Source organism: Kogia breviceps, chromosome 3 (genome assembly GCF_026419965.1).
Source record: "Kogia breviceps isolate mKogBre1 chromosome 3, mKogBre1 haplotype 1, whole genome shotgun sequence".
NCBI lineage: Eukaryota > Metazoa > Chordata > Mammalia > Artiodactyla > Physeteridae > Kogia > Kogia breviceps.
The window spans coordinates 140,751,753-140,771,387 of NC_081312.1; the positions used below are offsets into that span (position 1 = coordinate 140,751,753).

General features: G+C 39.8%; 1 protein-coding gene across 1 annotated transcript in view; it reads left to right on the forward strand.

Annotated features, from left to right (window-relative positions):
• The window catches only part of RORA (RAR related orphan receptor A), a 731,081-nt gene that overhangs the window by 536,726 nt on the left and 174,720 nt on the right, over positions 1-19,635 (forward strand). The window contains exon 2 of the mRNA XM_059057843.2: positions 6,010-6,039. Coding sequence (XP_058913826.1) covers positions 6,010-6,039 — 30 coding nt within the window. The remainder of the gene's footprint in view (positions 1-6,009; positions 6,040-19,635) is intronic.

Sequence of the window (19,635 nt, forward strand, 5' to 3'; positions counted from 1 at the left end):
GGATCTTGATGTCTCTTTCCAGGCATTAGGAAGTATATCAAAACCTTCACAACATCTGGACTTGGTTTGACACCCGTTGGTGGTGGTGATCCAAGTCCTTTGCCCACTTAGCTTACCTGCCCATGAGCAAGTATCTTCCCTTGATTTTAGAGAGTAGAGTCCAGGGGAGTTTGGGGTCTAGAACAGTACGCTTACTTTTAGAAACTCGGTTCTCTGTCTTATGCTCTCCTCCATCAGATATGAATTTTGAAGTCAGAGCCCTTGGTCTGAAAATCAGAATCCCAGGTTATGAGTCAGTGTGAAACCCAGGAAATCATGAGTAGCTATGGCATAGCTTTCAGTAGAACATTCTAATTCACCTTTGTTAAAGTAAGACGGTGTGCGTTGCCCACCTTTTGTGAAAGTTAAAAATTAACATTTATGTCACACTTCCCACTTTGTAAAGGTCTTTACACATCCTTATTTTGTTTGGATTTTCACAACAGCCTTTGGAGTATTGTTATGATTATATACAATTGTAGAGACCTGGAAATTCAGGCCCAGAGAAGTGAAGCAAGTTGCCCAAGGTCTCTCAGCCTTGGGTAGGAAAGTGGATGGACTAAGAATGTAAGTTCAGGTCAACTTGACTCCAAATCCAGTTATCTTAAAAACTGCCTTCAAAAAGTTTATTCTTTTCCACTTCTGGGTAGAATTAGACCTATTTGCCTCCTAAACACTCATCATAATTTATGTTTAGAAAACCCAGCTCTCCCGGAATGGTTGATTCAGGGTCACTGCTAGTAGCATTAGGTTTGGATAAGTCTTACCCCTTCCACTTGAGGACAAAGATGGGAAACATAGACTGATGTGATTTCAGAAAGGATGAGCTCTGTGGCAAGAAAGACAGGAATCGTGCAGCCTCTGGGGAAATGAGAAGAAAGAGAAACGGAAGGCCCAGACGCCCCATTTAAGGAGTAGGGGGATGAAGAAATGGCTGCTGGTTGCAAACCAGGGCACACAGACCTCTCAAGTATCTCTTTCACCCAAGCCCTGGTGGGGATTCCTGGCTTAGGTAAGGCTGGGGGACAGGACCCTGTAGATTTAAATTAGTTATAGAGCTGACTGCTGAGTGATATGCTTTGGGGAGTAAATCTTTTTTTTTTTTTTTACTCTTATTAGATGCACTATCTATACCAGGGTTTTTCTGGTTTTTATTGAAGTATAGTTGGTGTATAATATTAGGTAAGTTACAGGTGTATAATATAGTGACTGATAATTTTTAAAGGTTATACTCCATTTGTAATTATTATAAAATATTGACTATATTCCCCGTGTTGTATAATGTATCCTCATAGCTTATTTACACGTAATAGTTTGTACCTCTTAATCTCCTCCCCCATCTTGCCCCTCCCCTCCACTGGTAGCCACCAGTTTGTTCTCTATATCTGTGATTCTGTTTCTTTTTTGTTATATTCACTAGTTTTGTTGTATTTTTAGATTCCACATATAAGTGATATCATACAGTATTTATCTTTCTTTGTCTGACTTATTCCACTGAGCATAATACCCTCCAAGTCCATCCAGGTTGCTGCAAACTGCAAAATTTCATTCTTTTTTATGGCTGAGTAATAGTCTGTTATATATGTATGTGTGTGTGTGTGTGTACCACATCTTTATCCATTCATCTGTTGATGGAAACTTAGGTTTCTTCCTTATCTTGGCAATTGTAAAGAATGCTGCTATGAACATTGGGGTGCATGTATCTTTTTGAATTAGTGTTTTTGTTTTTTATTCAGATATATTCCCAGGAGTGGAATTTCTGGGTCATTTGGTAGTTCTGTTTTTAGTTTTTTGAGAAACCTCCATACTGTTTTCCCCAGGGGCTGCACCAATCTACGTTCCCACCAACAGTTTTCAAGGGCTCCCTTTCCTCTGTATCCTCACCAACAATTGTTATTTGTGTTCTTTTTGATGATAGCCATTCTGACCAGTGTGAGGTGATATCTCATAGTGGTTTTGATATACATTTCCCTGATGATTAGTGATGTTGAGCATCTTTTCATGTGCCTGTTGGCCATTTGCATGTCCTCTTTGGAGAAATGCCTATACAGGTCTTCTGCCCATTTTTTAATTGAGTTGTTTACTTTTTTGATGTTGAGTTGTATGAGCTGTTTATTTATATTGGATATTAACTCCTTATCAGTCATATCATTTGCAAATGTTTTTTACCATTCAGTAGGTTGTCTTTTCATTTTGTTGAAGGTTTCCTTTGCTGTGCAAAAGCTTTTAAGTTTAATTAGGTCCCATTTGTTTATTTTTGCTTTTATTTCCTTTGCTTTAGGAGACAGAGCCAAAAGAAATATTGCTACAATTTATGTCAAAGAATGTCCTGCTTATGTTTTCCTCTAGAAGTTTTATGGTTTCCAGTCTTACATTTGGGCCTTTAATCCATTTTGAGTTTACTTTAGTATATGGTGTTAGGGAATGTTCTATTTCATTCTTTTACATGTTGCTATCCAGCTTTCCCAGCATTATTTACTGAAGAGGCTATATTTTCTCCACTGTATATTCTTGCCTCCTTTGTCGTAGAAGAATTGACCATAAGTGCATGGGTTTATTTCTGGGCTCTTTCTTCTGTTCCATTGATCTATGCATCAGTTTATGTGCTAGTACCATAATGTTTTGATTACTGTAGCTTTGTAGTATATTCTGAAGTCAGGGTGCATGGTTCCTCCAGTTCCATTATTCTTTCCCAAGATTGTTTTGGCTATTTGGGGTCTTTTGTGTTTCCATATAATTTTTAAAATTATTTGTTCTAGTTCTGTGAAAAATGCCATTGGTATATTGATAGGGAATGCATTGAATCTGTAGATTGCTTTGGGTAGTATGATCATTTTAACAATATTAATTCTTCCAATCCAAGAATACCATGTATCTTTCTCTTTGTGTCATCTTTAATTTCTTTCATCAGCAACTTATAGTTTTTGAGTACAGTTCTTTTACCTCCTTAGGTAGCTTTAAATACATACCATGGACTCACTTCCCATCAGATATTAACTTTCTACAGAAAACTTTTTATTGTAATGATTAAATTGTCCTTAGTTGACCCCATCTGTGAAATGAGAAGGACATTTTCTTTTTTTTTTTTTTTCTGCTTTTTTTTTTTTTTTTTTTTTGTGGTACGCGGGCCTCTCACTGTTGTGGCCTCTCCCATCGCGGAGCGCAGGCTCCGGATGCACAGGCTCAGCGGCCATGGCTCACGGGCCCAGCCGCTCTGCAGCATGTGGGATCTTCCCGGACCGGGGCACGAATCCGCGTCCCCTGCATCGGCAGGCAGATTCTCAACCACTGCGCCACCAGGGAAGCCCTGCTTTTTTTTTTTTTTTTTTTCACTTCTGTGGAATCAGTTAATATGAAGGACTGGAGCTTCTACAGAGAAAGGAGAGACACAAGACATTAGTGTGAGCACAGTTATTTTTCAGGAGAGGAGAAGGAAGGGAATTCCAATAAATTTTCTGATTGTTTCATTAAATTTGTCTTTTGTGTGTTCACATTGTTTCAGTTCGTTTGCTTTTCCTAGAGAAATAGAATTTTGTTTTCATAATGGCTATTAAGTAAAAACATTGAAAACAAGAAAATATGCACAGTTATGTCTCCATAATTAGGAGTTGTAATGCACTTTAAAAAATATTGCTTTTGTGAGAGGGATGTGTTTTTTAAGCCTTTCTCCATAAAAGTGTATCTATTAATTTATTGGTATGTTCTTCCTTGCATGTGATAGATATAATTTACATTTTATTTGTATAGGTTAGGGTTGCCAGATAAAATACAGGATGCTCAGTTACATTTGAATTTCAGATAAACAACAAATTGCAAGTGTCTGAAATTTAAGTGTAACTGAGGATCCTGTATTGTTTCTGCTAAATCTGTCAACTCTTGTGTAGGTATATCTCCCAATTACTTGTACTGATCGCTAATTGACAGTTAAACGAAACTGAGGGGCCGAGTTTGTGCTGTTAGGGAAGTCATGCTGTCTCCTGGAGACAGAAATGAGAAGTTTTAGCTCCATGCTGCTGTGATCTCAAGGATCAGGCAGCTTTCCTGGAAAGATTTTCAAAATCTATTATCATTATAATCGTCATGAAAATATTTGATGAGAACACTGCATCACACTGTATAATAAATTTAAGTAGAAAAGTCAAAGCAGTGGTATTTTCATCAGGCCTTTGGATGTCAGGAGAAAATAGTTCCACACTCAGCGAATATAGATAGGTCTGTTTGGGGCTGTGTTAAATCCAATTGTGTGAAGGTTCTGAATAATCAGGAGTGACAGCATAAGCACTTTCTCTTCAAAGTGATTTTACCGAAAGCATCATTTCCTAAGGAAAGTACACATATAGCTCTCATAATGCTGAAAGAGCACTAAAGTATCCATTTATTGGTGCTGGTGTCATGAGCTGGAGTTGCAAGTGGTATTCAGATTTTCAACTTGATTCACTGCTACTGTTGGGGGCAGTTCCCTTCCCATGAAAAAGCTTATTTCAAAAACTCCTCAAACCCTTCGGTTAGTTCCCATGTGAGAGAGCCTTCAAGACTCTGCAGAAGCTTCTAACTTCACTGTGCAAAGCCAAGTCAAACACGATGAAAAACAATAGTTCTGTTTTTCTCTGTAGAAAGTGGCGGGGGGGTGGGTAGAATTTGAGTTGGGCTATGTAATTTCAGCTTCCCTAAATAAGTCCTGTGGAAATTTGTGGGGGAACAAGTGTGTGATTTTGGTGTTAGTGCACAATTTTGGCACTAGCTTTTTTTTTATGTCTACCATGGATTTTTTTTAACATCTTTATTGGAGTATAATTGCTTTAGGATGGTGTTAGTTTCTGCTTTATAACAAAGTGAATCAGATATACACATGTCCCCATATCTCTTCCCTCTTGTGTCTCCCTCCCTCCCACCCTCCCTATCCCACCCCTCTAGGTGGTCACAAAGCACCGAGCTGTTCTCCCTGTGCTATACCATGGATTTTCATAATGGATTTCTTCCCTGTCCGATACATTCCATAGCTAAGTAATAGGTCTGATCTGAGTGCCAAATTTTTCAACAGTGTTACTTTCCAGAGGAGGGTTAAATAGTTCTGTTAATAACTTGAAAGAATAAAAGACATGCAAGGTTTACCACACTTCTTAGTCACAGGCTAAATGTTTTCAAGAGCTTTATGACTTTGAGCCTATTTGGTATCAAGAATATCCCCCAAGAAGAATGAAGCATACAAAATTCAAAATGGAGCACTTCTGAAGTGGCGGTAGCACTGTTTGCATTGAAGTGTGCGTTCACGTTATCTTTCTGTGGTCTTATGTGCAGAATCTTGCCCAGTTCCATTCTTCACCCGCTCTCTATAAAGCCTCTTAGAAGTATCAAAGGTGCTGACTCATTAACGCCTTATGTTTTCATATAGATTTTGTTCATTGTGCTGCCATTTGCCAAGAAGTAGCCGTCATTCCCCTTCTGACTTTAACAAGTATAGACAGAGAGGTAGAGTTTGTGGATGTATTTTCCCCCACCATTAAAAGTGATGCTTCATGTGAGCACAAAGAGTCATTTTCATTAGAAAGTAAACACAAAATCAATGGCCAGAGCAAAGTAATTGCTCTGTGGCTCAGTTCACTCTTGTCTGAGTAAGTTGGCTTCACTCTCTTGTGCCTTAAATCTTCCCCACTGTGCCTATAAACATGATTGTCTCCCCTATTTAAAATCAAAAATAAGTCTTCTCTCACTCTGTTTAATTACTGTCCGTGCTGCTACTTTTTACCACAGAACCTCTTAAGCCAGTAGGCAATGCTTGCTGGCCCCATCGTTAATGGTTTCGTTACACTGGGGTAGGTCCAGTGATGCTGTATGTGAGATGAAGATGCATCTTGCCTCTCCATCCCCATCTGAACAAAATGCATTTCTGAGTACACTGGGGATGATGTACATTCTAAGAAGTACACACAGGCTCCTTTCTTACCTTTGTCATTGTTTCTTCTCTTCTAGGTATCTCAGTAACAAAGAAGACACATACATGTAAGTAACGCATTTTTTTTTTTTTTTTTGTCCAAAGTTTTCTGAAGAGTTGGAATTCGCATATGTCTGGCTGCTGTGGCCTTTCAAGTATAAACTAATGTTTCAGCTGTGATCCATGGTCAACAGAGGTCATACTTCTCTACCTGTAGTGGTCGGAAGTGGTACATCTCCACCTGTTTGTACTGAGTGTGTGTTAAAGAGAGTCTAGACATAGTGTGATAAAGTCTAGAGATGCAAGCCACTCATCTTTAGAAAAACCATAAAATCTAGCCAGGAGGATCAATTAATTACTTACTGATCACCCTTACTCCGGATCCTTCTTAGACGAGTTGGTATGTTTCCAGGAAACATCACCTTGATTTCTTTTAAACTTTGGTCTCCTTTTCCTCACCACTAGTTCACGATTTAGGCCGTTTTGTACTTGTGTCTGTGGAGCAGAGATACTGACGGGGAATCTAGGCGCTGCCGCTCGTGTGGCCTTTGGGGGCCCTGGTAAATGGCATGGGTAGTTTGATGTGGAAATGTGCGCTGGATTTATCCTCTGTATTCATTCCCACCTCTCAGGTTCAACTGCTTTCATCAATTGCCTTCATTTGAACTCCACCATAAGTTCACAAACTCACGTCAATGTAAAGTGTTGTGATCTGCATTCTGAGCAATGATGTTTGACTGTGCCTTGATCCTCAGGATGAAACCAATACGTCATTGATGGCAGGCAGTCAACTTTCACTGTACTTGACCAGCATATTATTTAGACTTTCAATTAAGAGTGTCATTAGAATTTGATAACTATTTCAGACCACAGATATGTGCTACCTACGAGATGTGTTTGGGCATCCTTCTAAGGCAAGCAGTGGAGATATTTACGGCACAATTTAGGGCCGACAAAGGCGTGTCCCCCAATTTTTCCTATTTATGCTTTGAAAATGTTTGATTTCATGTGAACAATTTGGAGGGGAAAAAAAAATCTGTGTACCATCAAAGTAGTTTATCTTGTGCCTCAGTTGATTCTTGAAATCTGCTCTTGGGTTTGTCTGTCTGTCTATCTGTATTTGTAGAAAGCAAACATAAAAAGCAAAAAAAAGACAAAAAACAAACAAAAAACCAAAAGCAACCCCACCCAATTTGATGGTTGCCTGACTTTTAGGGCCCAGTCCTGCTGTCTCTCCACGTGGCTCTCCCGTGGGCTTCAGTGGAATGTTTGAGGAAAGAGGCAAAGCTCAGGCCCGTAATGGACACATGCTCAGGGCAGCACGTCGTCTCTCAACACACGGTTCCAGTTGGCTGTCCCTCCACCAGGGTAATCTGTGGCCCTTTAGCTTTTTGGGGGTTGTTTTGTTGTCGTCGTTGTTGTTGTTCTTGCTGTTGTCGGTGCATAATTGAGCTCATGATGACTGAGAGATTGACAGTGCAGGAGACTGAAGTCCTCTGTATATCCGCAGGGCAGGCATGGTACAGAGCGCTTCCTTGCACAGCCTTGCCCATGAGCTCGTCCCTGGCCTGGTGGGACCCACTCTAGAGGTGGTAAGTAATTCAGTCTTTCTGCTAGCTCAGTCCTGGGCCTCTCCTGAACAGGGGCGGATGATTGTGCCTACTGTTTATGGCGGTTTGGGGTATGGACTCCTGGCCACCTGGCAACATACAGAAAGCCGCTGACTGTTTGCATTATGACTTGGCTCCTGGATAAGTGGACAAAAACCACTAGTTCAACTCCACTGGATACAAAGAATACCCCTCAACGAATAGGACAGAGACCATAGATGTTACTTAATATATAGACCATCCATCCATAAGGACCTTTAAGGAATTGTCATCCCTAAGGATAATTTCGTTGGCCTCTTGCAGAAATAATACCCCGTGGTTGGATTTAAATTCATGGAAGGAGGATGTGGGTGACATCATGAGTGTGGTAGCTAGTGGAAAAAAGGCAATAGAACAGGTTGGTCTTTCAGCAGAGGCTTAATGAACTCTATCAGCTTATACCTGCTTTAAAACAAAATCAAGATATAGCCAGAGTGGGTAGATTTTGAGTGCCTTTCTAACTGTGAAAATCAGCAGGGAAATTCTTAGGGATTAAGCATAATGTAAATGTAGAAAGATTTAAAGCTTCCTTTATGTAGTTCAAATATTAAATTGATAGAAAGATTTAGATCAGAAGTCATCTTGGTTTTTTTGGCTGATGTTTACTTTCACGATTTGGGGGAGGGGGCCCAAAATAAAATGGCCCAGTGACAAGATGGGGAGAAAGCTCCTGAAAAGACAGTTGACCCAAAACTTTGCCCATGCCAAGGAGAAATTGAATTGTGCAAGTTGCATGTTAGTGAAAGTCTTCTATGCCACGTAAACATGGAGATTGTTTTTGTTACCCAACTCAGCAGACAGCCCATCATATTTCTGATCTTAGCATCTCTATAGGCCCCACAACTGGTGAGGAGGAAGAAAACCAATCAGTTCTTTCTCTAATAACTATCACCCAAATGACTTCTTCTTTAGCATCTGTCGGATTTTTCTTGAAAACTGAACTGTCCTAATTTGCTGATAAGTTTTCTTAAGATGTTAAATTTCAGCTCCTCTTAAATCATCTTGACATCTGCTCTTTAAAAAGTTTCACTATCAGGGAAGTGTGCGAATTCATTTTTGGGCCGTCTCAAGACTTCCTATTTTAGCCAGGGTTCAGGAAACCTTGGTCAAGGCTTGACTACATAATCATCAACAGCTGAAGTCAGCTCACATTAGCAGTTTCAATCTGGGTTTCCTAACTGCCGGCACAGAGAGATTGTTCCACTTACAAATGAACATGTACAGTTGCAGAATATATTATCAGACCCAAGAGTCAGCTCACAGGTACACCAGTCAGAGGCACAAGAACTACAAAATGAACCTGAATAGTTGTGACACTTGATAATATTTTAGGCCACCTTGTTATCTGGAAAGTACAGGTATTGCTTCTTTAAAAAAATGCTTTGGGTGAGTTAAGCAAGAAATTCCCAGGAAAGGAAATCTGATTGTTAGCTTCAGAGAAATCCACAAGCATGGTCTTTGGAGAACACAGATTCTCCTGAGTTCCTGGGACAGGACTGTCAGTGTTTGTCATTAACTTCACTTGGCAGGTGGGGGAAGGCAAAGCTTGGGGCTTCTTGTACGAAGTCATCATGACCAGTTGGTCAAGGAATTGTTACATTTGGGATGTTCTTCAGTTGTTGACAGGAAATATTGCTGCTGGGTTTTGCTGTGTGAACATAAAAGAGAGTTTTTACTTGTGGGATAGGGATATACTCGAGAAATTTTACACTGTGGTGTAGAATTTTAATTTAATTTTTCTGGTTGATTATATAGCACCTGTATTTGATTGGACACTTTCAAGACTGCTTTTGCTTTGTGATTCACAAGTTTGTTCTGGTCTCATTCCTGCCGTAATAGTACTGTGTGGATAAGTATCTTCCTCTTGGAATCAACTGTTGTCTTGGTTTTTATTAGTTGCCACATTTTATTATTTGCCAAATCTGTTCGTTTGCTCCTGACTTCTTCATCTAATTCTGCATGGGTAGTTCTGCATTCACTAAAATGTTAGAAGATGATATATATGGAGATGAAAAAGTGAAAAATACAACAGATAGTAATCTTAGCTATTTCCAGCTACTGGGAAGTTTGGCATCATAGCTCATCACCTTAGGGAATCTATCAGCCGGCCACCAGAGCACAGACCCAAAAGATACCTGGTCGGCCCCTCAATTGCTTCCAGAGTCAACAGACCATTGTCACTTCCTCCTGTTCTCATTCTTGTTTGTATTTCTTATTCTTTTTTTTAAAGTGTTTGTTTTTCATTGAATATGGTTGATTTACAATGTCATGTTAGTTTCAGGTGTACAGCACAGTGATTCAGATATAGATTGATAGATATAGATATCTATATCTATCTATCTATATATATCTTTTTCAGATTCTTATCCCTTATAGGTTATTATAAAATATCGAGTATAGTTTCCTGTGCTCTAAAGTAGGTTCTTGTTGGTTATCTATTTTATATGTAGTAGTGTGTATATGTTAATCCCAACCACCTAACTTGTAATCCCAAATTATATTCCTTATTCTTCTTGTTTAAGGCTCTTCTGCTTGCTTTCTTCCACACTCGGGAACTTCCAAACATGTAAAAATTACAAGTTATTCTGTAAGCAATTAGGAAAATATGTCAGTTTAATCCAACTGAATGTCAGTTTTCCCTAGTAAATAACAAGATCAAATATGCTTCTGAAGCTTCTGGAATTTTTCATTTTAACCCAAATGACCATTAAAAGCGAGTTTACTACATTTGCAAATGTTTGGTTGCAGCAGGCTCATACCTAAGATATAAAATTAAAGCACTGTATTGTTTATAAATAGATTTTAGTTCTCTAGAGTAAAAATATTTTAGTACAAATCAGAATATTTCTTTGAGAACTAATCCTTTGTATTTTTAAAGAAAAAAAAAGTATTTAGGGCTTCCCTGGTGGCGCAGTGGTTGAGAGTCCGCCTGCCGATGCAGGGGACGCGGGTTCGTGCCCCGGTCCGGGAAGATCCCACATGCCGCGGAGCGGCTGGGCCTGTGAGCCGTGGCCGCTGAGCCTGCGCGTCCGGAGCCTGTGTCCCGCAACGGGAGAGGCCACAACAGTGAGAGGCCCGCATACCCAAAAAAAAAAAAAAAAAAAGGTATTTATTGCAATCTTTTAAAGTGGACTAGGTTAATGTATTCACTTCTTACCCCTAGAGACTTGGCTTTAAGTTTGACTTAGAGAAAATGAGTTTTGAGGCCTCAACCACCTCTCCTTGGGTATTTGCTGATATCACAAAACCAACCCAACAATTTGTCACAGTTGTTGCCATTTACTCAGGAGGCCCAAGAAGTACAGTCGCCTTATTTTCTCGTGTTCTTTTCCTTTCCTTGAGGCTATTCCTTTTGGTTGCAGACTCTTAGCAACCCCAAACTTGGGGCTCACCCACATTATTTTCACAGTCCAGGAAAACTCAAGAACCATTTTTGGCAAAGCTAATGGAAGGTGCTTTGGTTATATAGTTAACAGGTTGCTGTGGCAACCCATGTGACTCATGGTGTGACTCACGGCAATTATAATTTCAGGTGCTGGCTGGATGTTTCATTAGGCCAGACCTGAGAAATAGCCACACTCAACTGAGTTCTTTCAGGAGGCTTTCATCCAGCTCCTGTCCACCCATTGACAGTCACAAACTAGTGCTCACAAAGTTGCCAGAAGATTCATTTCTTAGCTTGCAGACACTGAGCTTGCTGCCGATGGGACATGACCAAAAGACATGTGCTGGCCTCTTCTAGAGCTAATCAGTGGACAATTGTTTATTGAGGACCTACTATGTACTGACAGGTTCTTTGCCCTCAAGGAGCTTACAGACTAGGTTCAAGGTTGGGACTGTGGGAAAGTGGGGACACATAGTCACAGAAAATAATCTGAAAATACAAATGCTAAGTATACCCTTTTCAGAAGATTTGGCTCATAAACTGGAAAGGAGACTCAGCCAGAAATATGGGAGAGGAGAGAAGAATTAGAGAGACCTCCAGGGTTCTGACACTGTGATCCAAGTATACAAGAGCAGTGAAGGGGAAGGTAAATATTTCACTCTAGGTGCTGAAAACTACCTTTGCTCCTCCTCTCCCCCATTCTCCCCCAGAGGAACACCTATGTCATTCCTTCAAGATCAGTCAGTCCAAGGAAGTAAAAATGCCCTGTGCTGTCTGGAGACGTTTGCCTTGTTTAGACTTGGCCTGTATATATAGAGCCAAGCCTCTGAACTTAACAGGATTTTTCTGTCTCATCATATTAGGATATAAATGGATAGCACTTGGCCTTGCCAAGTCAGTTCTTCCAAGGTAGAAGATTTGCATAGTCTTAAAAGCCTCAGTTCATGGTGGGGATCTGTGAATTCCATTTACAAATCTGAATATTTATGGGCTAGGAGTGAGTTTGCTCTGATTCATGAGGTTTTTGAATAGGATTTGTGATGTGCATATACTCTACTGATGTAGCAGCATAGGTATATACTTTATAAGTATATACATATATATATACGTATATATTGGTGTTTTAGAGGCAACTGAGGCTACAATAGGGTCAGAATAGGCATCTGGATCCCAGCAGATTGTTGAGCAGATTCATATTCACATCCACAGACAGCCATCTGCAATTTTCTTAATTGTTTGAAAGGCCCTTCCTTGTCAATAGTAGTAGAAAAGTTGGAGGTGGGGGAGGGATGAATTGGAAGATTGGGATTGACATGTACACACTACTATATATAAAATAGATCACTAATAAGGACCTACTGTAGAGCACAGGGAAGTCTACTCAATACTCTGCAATAGTCTATATGGGAAAATAACCCCAAAAAGGAGTGGATATATGTATATGTATAACTGATACACTTTGCTGTATACCTGAAATTAACACAACATTGTAAATCAACTATACTCCAATAAAAATTATAAAAAATTAATTGATTAAAAATCTGAAGATTTAGCTAAGTGTTTCCATCAGAGCATCCAGTTGGTTCAAGTTTGCTGTTCATAGACCTCAGATTTGTGAATTGAATTTGGACAAAAAGTATTTGTGTTCTCATTTCAGAACATAGGTTCAAAAGGGTGTATTGAGATGGGGGAATGGCTCTTTAAAATCCACCATCACCGCTAGAAAATAAAAATGCCTAGCCTACCAAGTACTGGTGTCTACTTGATGGATTTATTGTATATTTAATGAAACTCTTGTACATGATTGAGTTGATCTTTAAAGAAGGGCCGATGTCTTTTCAGGATTTTGTGTTACTTCGAGTTCCATATTAACAATAATAATAATAGTGTAATAATAATCAAAGTGGTGATAGGAAAGGTCCAGGTACCAGTAGTTGCTGTAGCAGCAGCAAGAGCAGGAGCTACCACCTAATGCGCAGTTCTAATATTCCAGGCATTATGTTGAGGGCTTTACATGCAGTATCTCATTTAATCTTCTCATCAGCCCCATGAGCTTTGTCCTACTTGTACCCCCAGTTTAGATGAGAAGACTCGTCTGAGGGGGTCAGTAACTTAACTTAGAGAAGTGAGAAAACTTGCAAACTCATGCGGCTGGAAGTGGGCAGAGCCAGGACTCGGAGTAGATTGACTCCTTGCACGCTCACGAGTACCACACTGTTATCTCCAATGCCAGCATTAGGTAATCGTTGTGGAGCACTTACTAAGTGCTAGATGCTTCTCTAAGCACTTTGTACGTGTTCCTTTATTTCATCTCTACCACAATCTTGTGAGGGAGATGTTGCTACCATCCCCATTCTACAGGTGAAAACTGAGGCCCAGGGTTCTACAGCTAGCTGGTATGTGGTTGAGCCAGTGTTTAAAACCAACCCACAGAGCCTACGATAAAGAACTTCCTTCCCTAGAGTGTCCTTCCACTTGAAAATATGAGAAGAAAGCCAAGCGAGCAGGCATTCCTACAATTCACTCAGGTTATCTTTTACCTTAGAACTATTTTACCTATAAAGGCTTCTAAGCTTGGTGAACCAACTGATTATGGGAAGGAGGTATGCTATTCCCACTATATGAAAAAGTTCATTTAAATCAGTTGGCCTAAAATGACCATTACTTATCTTTTTGACAACCTAACCTCATTCATCAAAGAACTGACATCCATTTACCATGACTATTCATTCACCTCAACTGATTCCATAATAAAACAAGAGTTCAAAATGGTTACTTTTGCTTCTAAGATAGTTCTGCCCCCCACACTAGTAGTAACATGTATTTCTTACAGCATGAACTTGTTTTCCACTGCAGTAAAGCCTTTAACAGACATTAATGACATTTATAAGAAAATTGTCCATTAGCATTCTTTTGTCAGATCAACTTGATAATCCATGTGTAACTTTCACTGCCACTAAGAGGTAGTTATGATTCAGGATACTGTGGTTTCCCTGAAACCTAACCAAAAACAAACAAACACAACCGTGAAAGCTAAAAGTTCCTTAGGGAACTGAAATATATATCAAAAGGATGCATAAGAGAATTAAGCATCTAGGTTTCAAGTATGCTTGAGAGTACCTGAATTTAGGATCGGATTTACAGTTACACCAGCTTCTCTGTTTACTGAGATCTTCGTCCGAAGGACTGAAAAGTGAGGAGACGCAGAGATGTCAACGTGTTTGAAATATGAAGAAAGTTATTAGTCTACGTTTACTTGCTTTATGAATTATACAAAAAATTTTACACTAGGTCTATCAACTACACTTCCATGAAGTTAGTATATTTGTAGTCACGTGGTCCTTTTGATTATAATTGATGTCCATATCTGCACAAACGGTGACTTTTTCATTTCCACGCATTCCCTTTTTCCTGTGACTGCCCGAGATTCCTCACAGAGAAATGTTCTCCACCCACTTCACCTCCACCTCTGGGTGAACATGTTTCTTATGTAGGAGTGACAGCTCTTTACGTTGTTCGACTTTGTTGAACTCGTAGGCATGGACTTTAGCTCCTAACGTCTTACATAGCTAACAGCCGAGCATAATGATTAGAGGGCACGTTGAAGAGAAGAGCCAAAAATGCAAGAACGTGCAAGATTCAGGTTTGGATTTAGTGAAAGAGACTTAATCCATACATCTTTTATTATAATTTTTTTTTGTTTTAGAGGAGAGAAGGAGCAGAGTATATGGTGGATGATCCGGATACCTGTGTTACTGGAATCTAAGGAAGGAAGGCTGGAAAGCAGACCACAGCCAATCCCTGTACAAAGGGCAGGCAGCTGGGAGTCAGAAAGATTCCATTAGCTTAATATTTCTAACCCCTTCTCTGTGTCTGGCAGTGTGTTAGGCACAGTGTAAAACAGAAAGTTTAACTCAGTCCTCACACTCCAGTAGTTTACATCTGAGGAGAAAGGATAGACCCACTTGAGGAACTTTTAGTAATGAAAGAATTGCAGGAGACTGCAGGCCTGTGATTCGGTTGGATTGTCTGTCTGAGTGGAGAACACGGGTGGGGAGCCGAGCCGGGTCTGGAAGGGTAACGAGGCTTAGGTGTGATCAGGTAGATTGACGGAGGACTGGGTCGGGGAGGGGCGTTGGATACACCTGTCTGACTACAGTAGAGTACTAATAAGAAAAAAAGAGGACGTGGACAACAGAGATAAGGTTTTGGCTTTATCTCGTAACCAGCGGGGAGCCACAGAACGGGTGTGAAAAAATACAGTGATCTGTAAACAGTGCTTTTATTGCTGTCATTTAGTGAACAACCTAGGAAGCACATGTTCCATACTTCATTCCCGTCTCTGAACTCAGACAAAATTCTTATCCTCAGATCGAGGTTCTTTTCTGGTCTTTCCTCTGATCCCCTGTGTAGAAAGTGCTTCTTGAGCAGGGAAGATCTAGTCCAAAAAGAGAAGGCTGTTCTAATTCTTAAAGCAAAAGCGTTTCATTTTTTTCCCTCCATCTTCCCACTTTGAAGGTCTAATTGTAAAGACCAGTGCTTGCCATTTCATTAAAATCAGAGGATTGAAGCAAGCAGTGAAACTTGAAAACTACACATGCACTTTGAATTGCGTGGCTAATGGTTCTTTTTTTCCTTCGTGCTGCTAATTGGCTGGAGGCGACTGTAATATACTGGGACTCAGCCACACCTAGCTTTCCAAAACTTTGAACCCCACATGCCCAATCTTGCTCACTCCTTACGTAAAGTAAACTGCACTATTATTTTTTCATAAGCACAAAGAACTATTTCCCTTACATAGCTGGGCAGTACAGTTAGAAGATAATGATACTCCCTTTTCTCTTTGTTGGTCTTTCTTCATTTTCCAAGAATGAGTTTCTATTGTTTCACTTAAAGAACACTAAGGTTCAGATGAGGCTTTCTGTTGGCTGCATAGTCAGAAAAGTCTTCCGCGTGTAATGAACCGAATCACGTTATGAACCGAATCACGTTAATTTATCTGTCTCTCTCCACCATGTCTTTTTGTGTTGACAAAACTGAATATTCACTTTCCCTCACCAAGTTGGGGTGTCAGGATAATTGATTGTTACCAGTCTCTGCTGTTCTTAGACAGGATAACACCAGTGCCTCTAGAGAACAGGTGAAAAACTAAACTCTGTCCCCTGAGGCCAATGAAATAGCTGTTTGGTCCCTTGTGTGAAACTTCCTAATAACTTAACTGGGCAGCCTCTGGGTCCCTGGAGGCTTTCTCCACCAGAGTATTCCCTTTCTTTGTTAAGATTGCTTATTAAAAATGATTTTATAATGAAGTTGCCTCAAATAGCAGCTCTTTTCCTGGTTGTCCTTGAAGCTGTGGTGAAGAATCTTAGAGACAACTGTCTAGGGTTTTCCTCCTTGTTAAAAACTTCTCTCTTACCACTGTTACTCTTGATTTTTAAGGAGACAAAGTCTAACTGACACAAGTCCCTCTCCGGTTGATTATGTCGCCTAAAATCCTGTGCAAGGCATTATTGCTAGTTTAGCTTGTCATTCGGGCTCAGGAATCGAATTGATGTACATGGATTCAGGACATTTTAAGTCTGCGGTGGGAGCAAGGCTGTCGGGCTTCCCTGGGAAAGCAGCAGCCCAGGAACGCGATTGCTAACTCTGCCCCAACTCCATCAAAACAATGATTTCCAATTATTTTATTTCTTTGGTCCTAGGCGTCTCCTATCTGCAAACTAACCACTTTCCTGCCACAAGAGACTGTCGTGAAGGGGAATCAAATAGTAATACAAAATAAGTGTTGCATTCTTTGCTACCCATGTGCTGTATAAATTCAGACTTCTGATAAGTGTGGGTAGTTAGGAGAAAAATCACTTTTTGCTTGTTCACATCATCAGCTTGGCTTCCTGGCTTGAAAGAGCTTCGATATGCTGGGTCTATTTAACATGAAGAATGATACAGCAGTTGTCAGTAAGGCTCACCATTGGAAACGTGTTCTTCAGACTTGGTCTCCCAGTGGCCAGACGACTCAGGAAACAGCAAACTGTATAAAGCTGTTAGTGACAGATTCAGCTTGGAATATTTTTCTGACTTTAAGGCTTGTCAGGCAGTAAATCTGCAGTAGAGCACTCAAGATGCAGCTTGGCACTCCTCTTGCTTTGCTGTGTGAATATAGTAGAACACCAATAATAAGGACTGTGGTGAATCTCTTGGTGGAGAGATCAGTCTTGTCTCATGGTGCTAGGGTTGTGTGCTAAGAACACGCCTTGGCTAAATTCTGTTCTCTGAGACCAAGTATATTAGAAGATACTACCTTTACATTCAGCAGTTCCTACTCCCTCCTCCCCCAGAGAAAAAGGAAAGAAAAAGAAAAACTATGGCCTGCTTTGGGATTCCAGTGTCAGCAGGATCTTCTTATTCTACCTTCTTAATGACCTTCTAGGGCTCTCCATTGCCTGAGGAGTCTAAACTACTTAATATGGCAAACAAGGCCCTTCACAACCTGGTCTTAATCTTTCCATTGCTCTTTCCCTGACTTCTATGCCAGCAGTTTTTGCCACCCTGAATGACTAGTTCCTAGAAGACTCTGTGTGTGGGTATGTCTCAGCGCCTTTGGTTCTACTGTATTACCTTGTTTGTCCAGGAATGTCTTCTGCCAACTTCTGCACCCGTGGAAGCCTTAGCTGCTCCACCAAAGGCCAACACAAATAGCAACTTCCATGCAAAGCCTTCTCCAACCCTACCTTGTTAAATTAGTTGCTGTAGTTCCTTTGCTCCCACAGGACATTGTTAAGGTGACAGTACAGAAAATATATTATAGAATAGTTGTTGTTCTGTAGCTTTGTCCCACTAGATATGCTTTAATTATTTTGGTGTATCTTGGACTTAGCAGAGTGATTGGTATCTACTATGTGCTCAATTAATTTCTGTAGACTTGATATGTGTGTGTGTGTGTGTGTGTGTGTGTGTGCATACACAATTTTATGACCACTCTTCTTGCACATTTGAATATGGAGGAAAATAATCATCTTTTCCTTGTTAACAGCTATAAGGTAGAACAGATATTTATTATGTGAAACTATATTGTGAGATTTTTACTATATTACTTTGGAAACCAATGCTACAACTCAAAGGGCTTCTTGATTTCTGACAATTTACCATACGTATTTTGAGTCTCAGTTTTAGGACTGCTTGCTCTTTTTTTTAAAGTTGATCAAATTGCTCTGTTTCATGTTTTTAAATTTTTTTAATTGAGGTAGAGTTGATTTATAGAACTGCTTGCTTTAAAGTTTCTGTTAGCAGTTTATAAGATTTAAATCAGAATCTCATCCAGAAAATTTAAAAATATTGTTATATCATCTAAAGATGAAGAATGTGTGCCCTCTTCGATACCATTTGTTTGCATTATCCATACAAGATTTTATAAACCAGATCATCAAATCTATAGAGTAAAAAGGAAAGAGACATTTTCAATTCCCATTGGCATCTATGTAAATGCAAAGAAGAAAACCACCTACTAGAGAAGAGAATTGGCTGATCTTTCCAAGAATGGAGGGTATATTCTGTCAAGGGAAATATCCTGTATTTGTCTGGTCTCTAGAGGAAAAGGTGATCCTGATATGTTAAAGAATCTGGGAAGTAGATGTTCTGATAATCCTAGATTACTTACTGAATCTTAAAGTAAATCCTGAAAAGAAATGACATTTATTTATTCAAGGTCAGAACATGTGACATTGCTATGTTTGTCTGGTCTGGAATGTAAGTATGTTTCCTTAACTTAGCAGGGACCATTGATTTCAAAACCATTGTCCACTTCATAAGTAGCTGCACACAACCATGGCTTCTGTCTGCTATTCCTTAGAACTCTCTGTCTTTTAAGCTTTATGTGCAGCTTCCTCCCCACTTTTGTTTGTAACTTTTACTTGAGTCAAAACATAAGGAGCGAAATTATCCCCTGCAGAATCAATTCCTTGAGTGGAAAGCTTGCTTACAAATGAGAGGATGAGATGTGACCCAATAAAAGAATCTATTTTAATTTTAATTTATTTCCTGATGGCCTTTTATGCCTCCTTAGGCGATAACCTAACCAATTCCAACTTAACACTGATTTTTTTTCTTCCAAGGTCAAAAAGCACTTTAGAATGATTATAATCAGAGAATAAAAGTCCTTTGCCTCTAATGTAAAGTCCATCTCTTCATAAGAAATCTAAATCCTAGTTATCTCAGCTTCACAATAATTCTTCTGTCATTATGCATCCATTAACAAGCTCAATGACAACAGGATGAACTTATAAGATCTTTAGGGACTCGGAAGTTGCTTTTTCATAGAAACACCATCTCTGGTAGTCTCTTTCATCCCTTTCCTTTCTCAGATGGGAGTTTTTAATAACGCAGGGAGAGGAGCTATCTTCATTTCGTGCTGCAGTTTCACACAGCAAAGTGCAATCAAGGTAGAAACGGTCCTAAAAGGCAGCTGAACCTATGGTTTTCCAGGTTGGAAAAGGAAAAGCTGTTATGCCGTCACACATACATACACACCACCATCCTTCCCTACCCCCCCCCCAAAAAAAAAAGAGTTCTGTCTGATATCTCTAAATCAAAGAACTTTCCATGGCCTGATTTGTGGAAGTTACCTAATCCTGTGT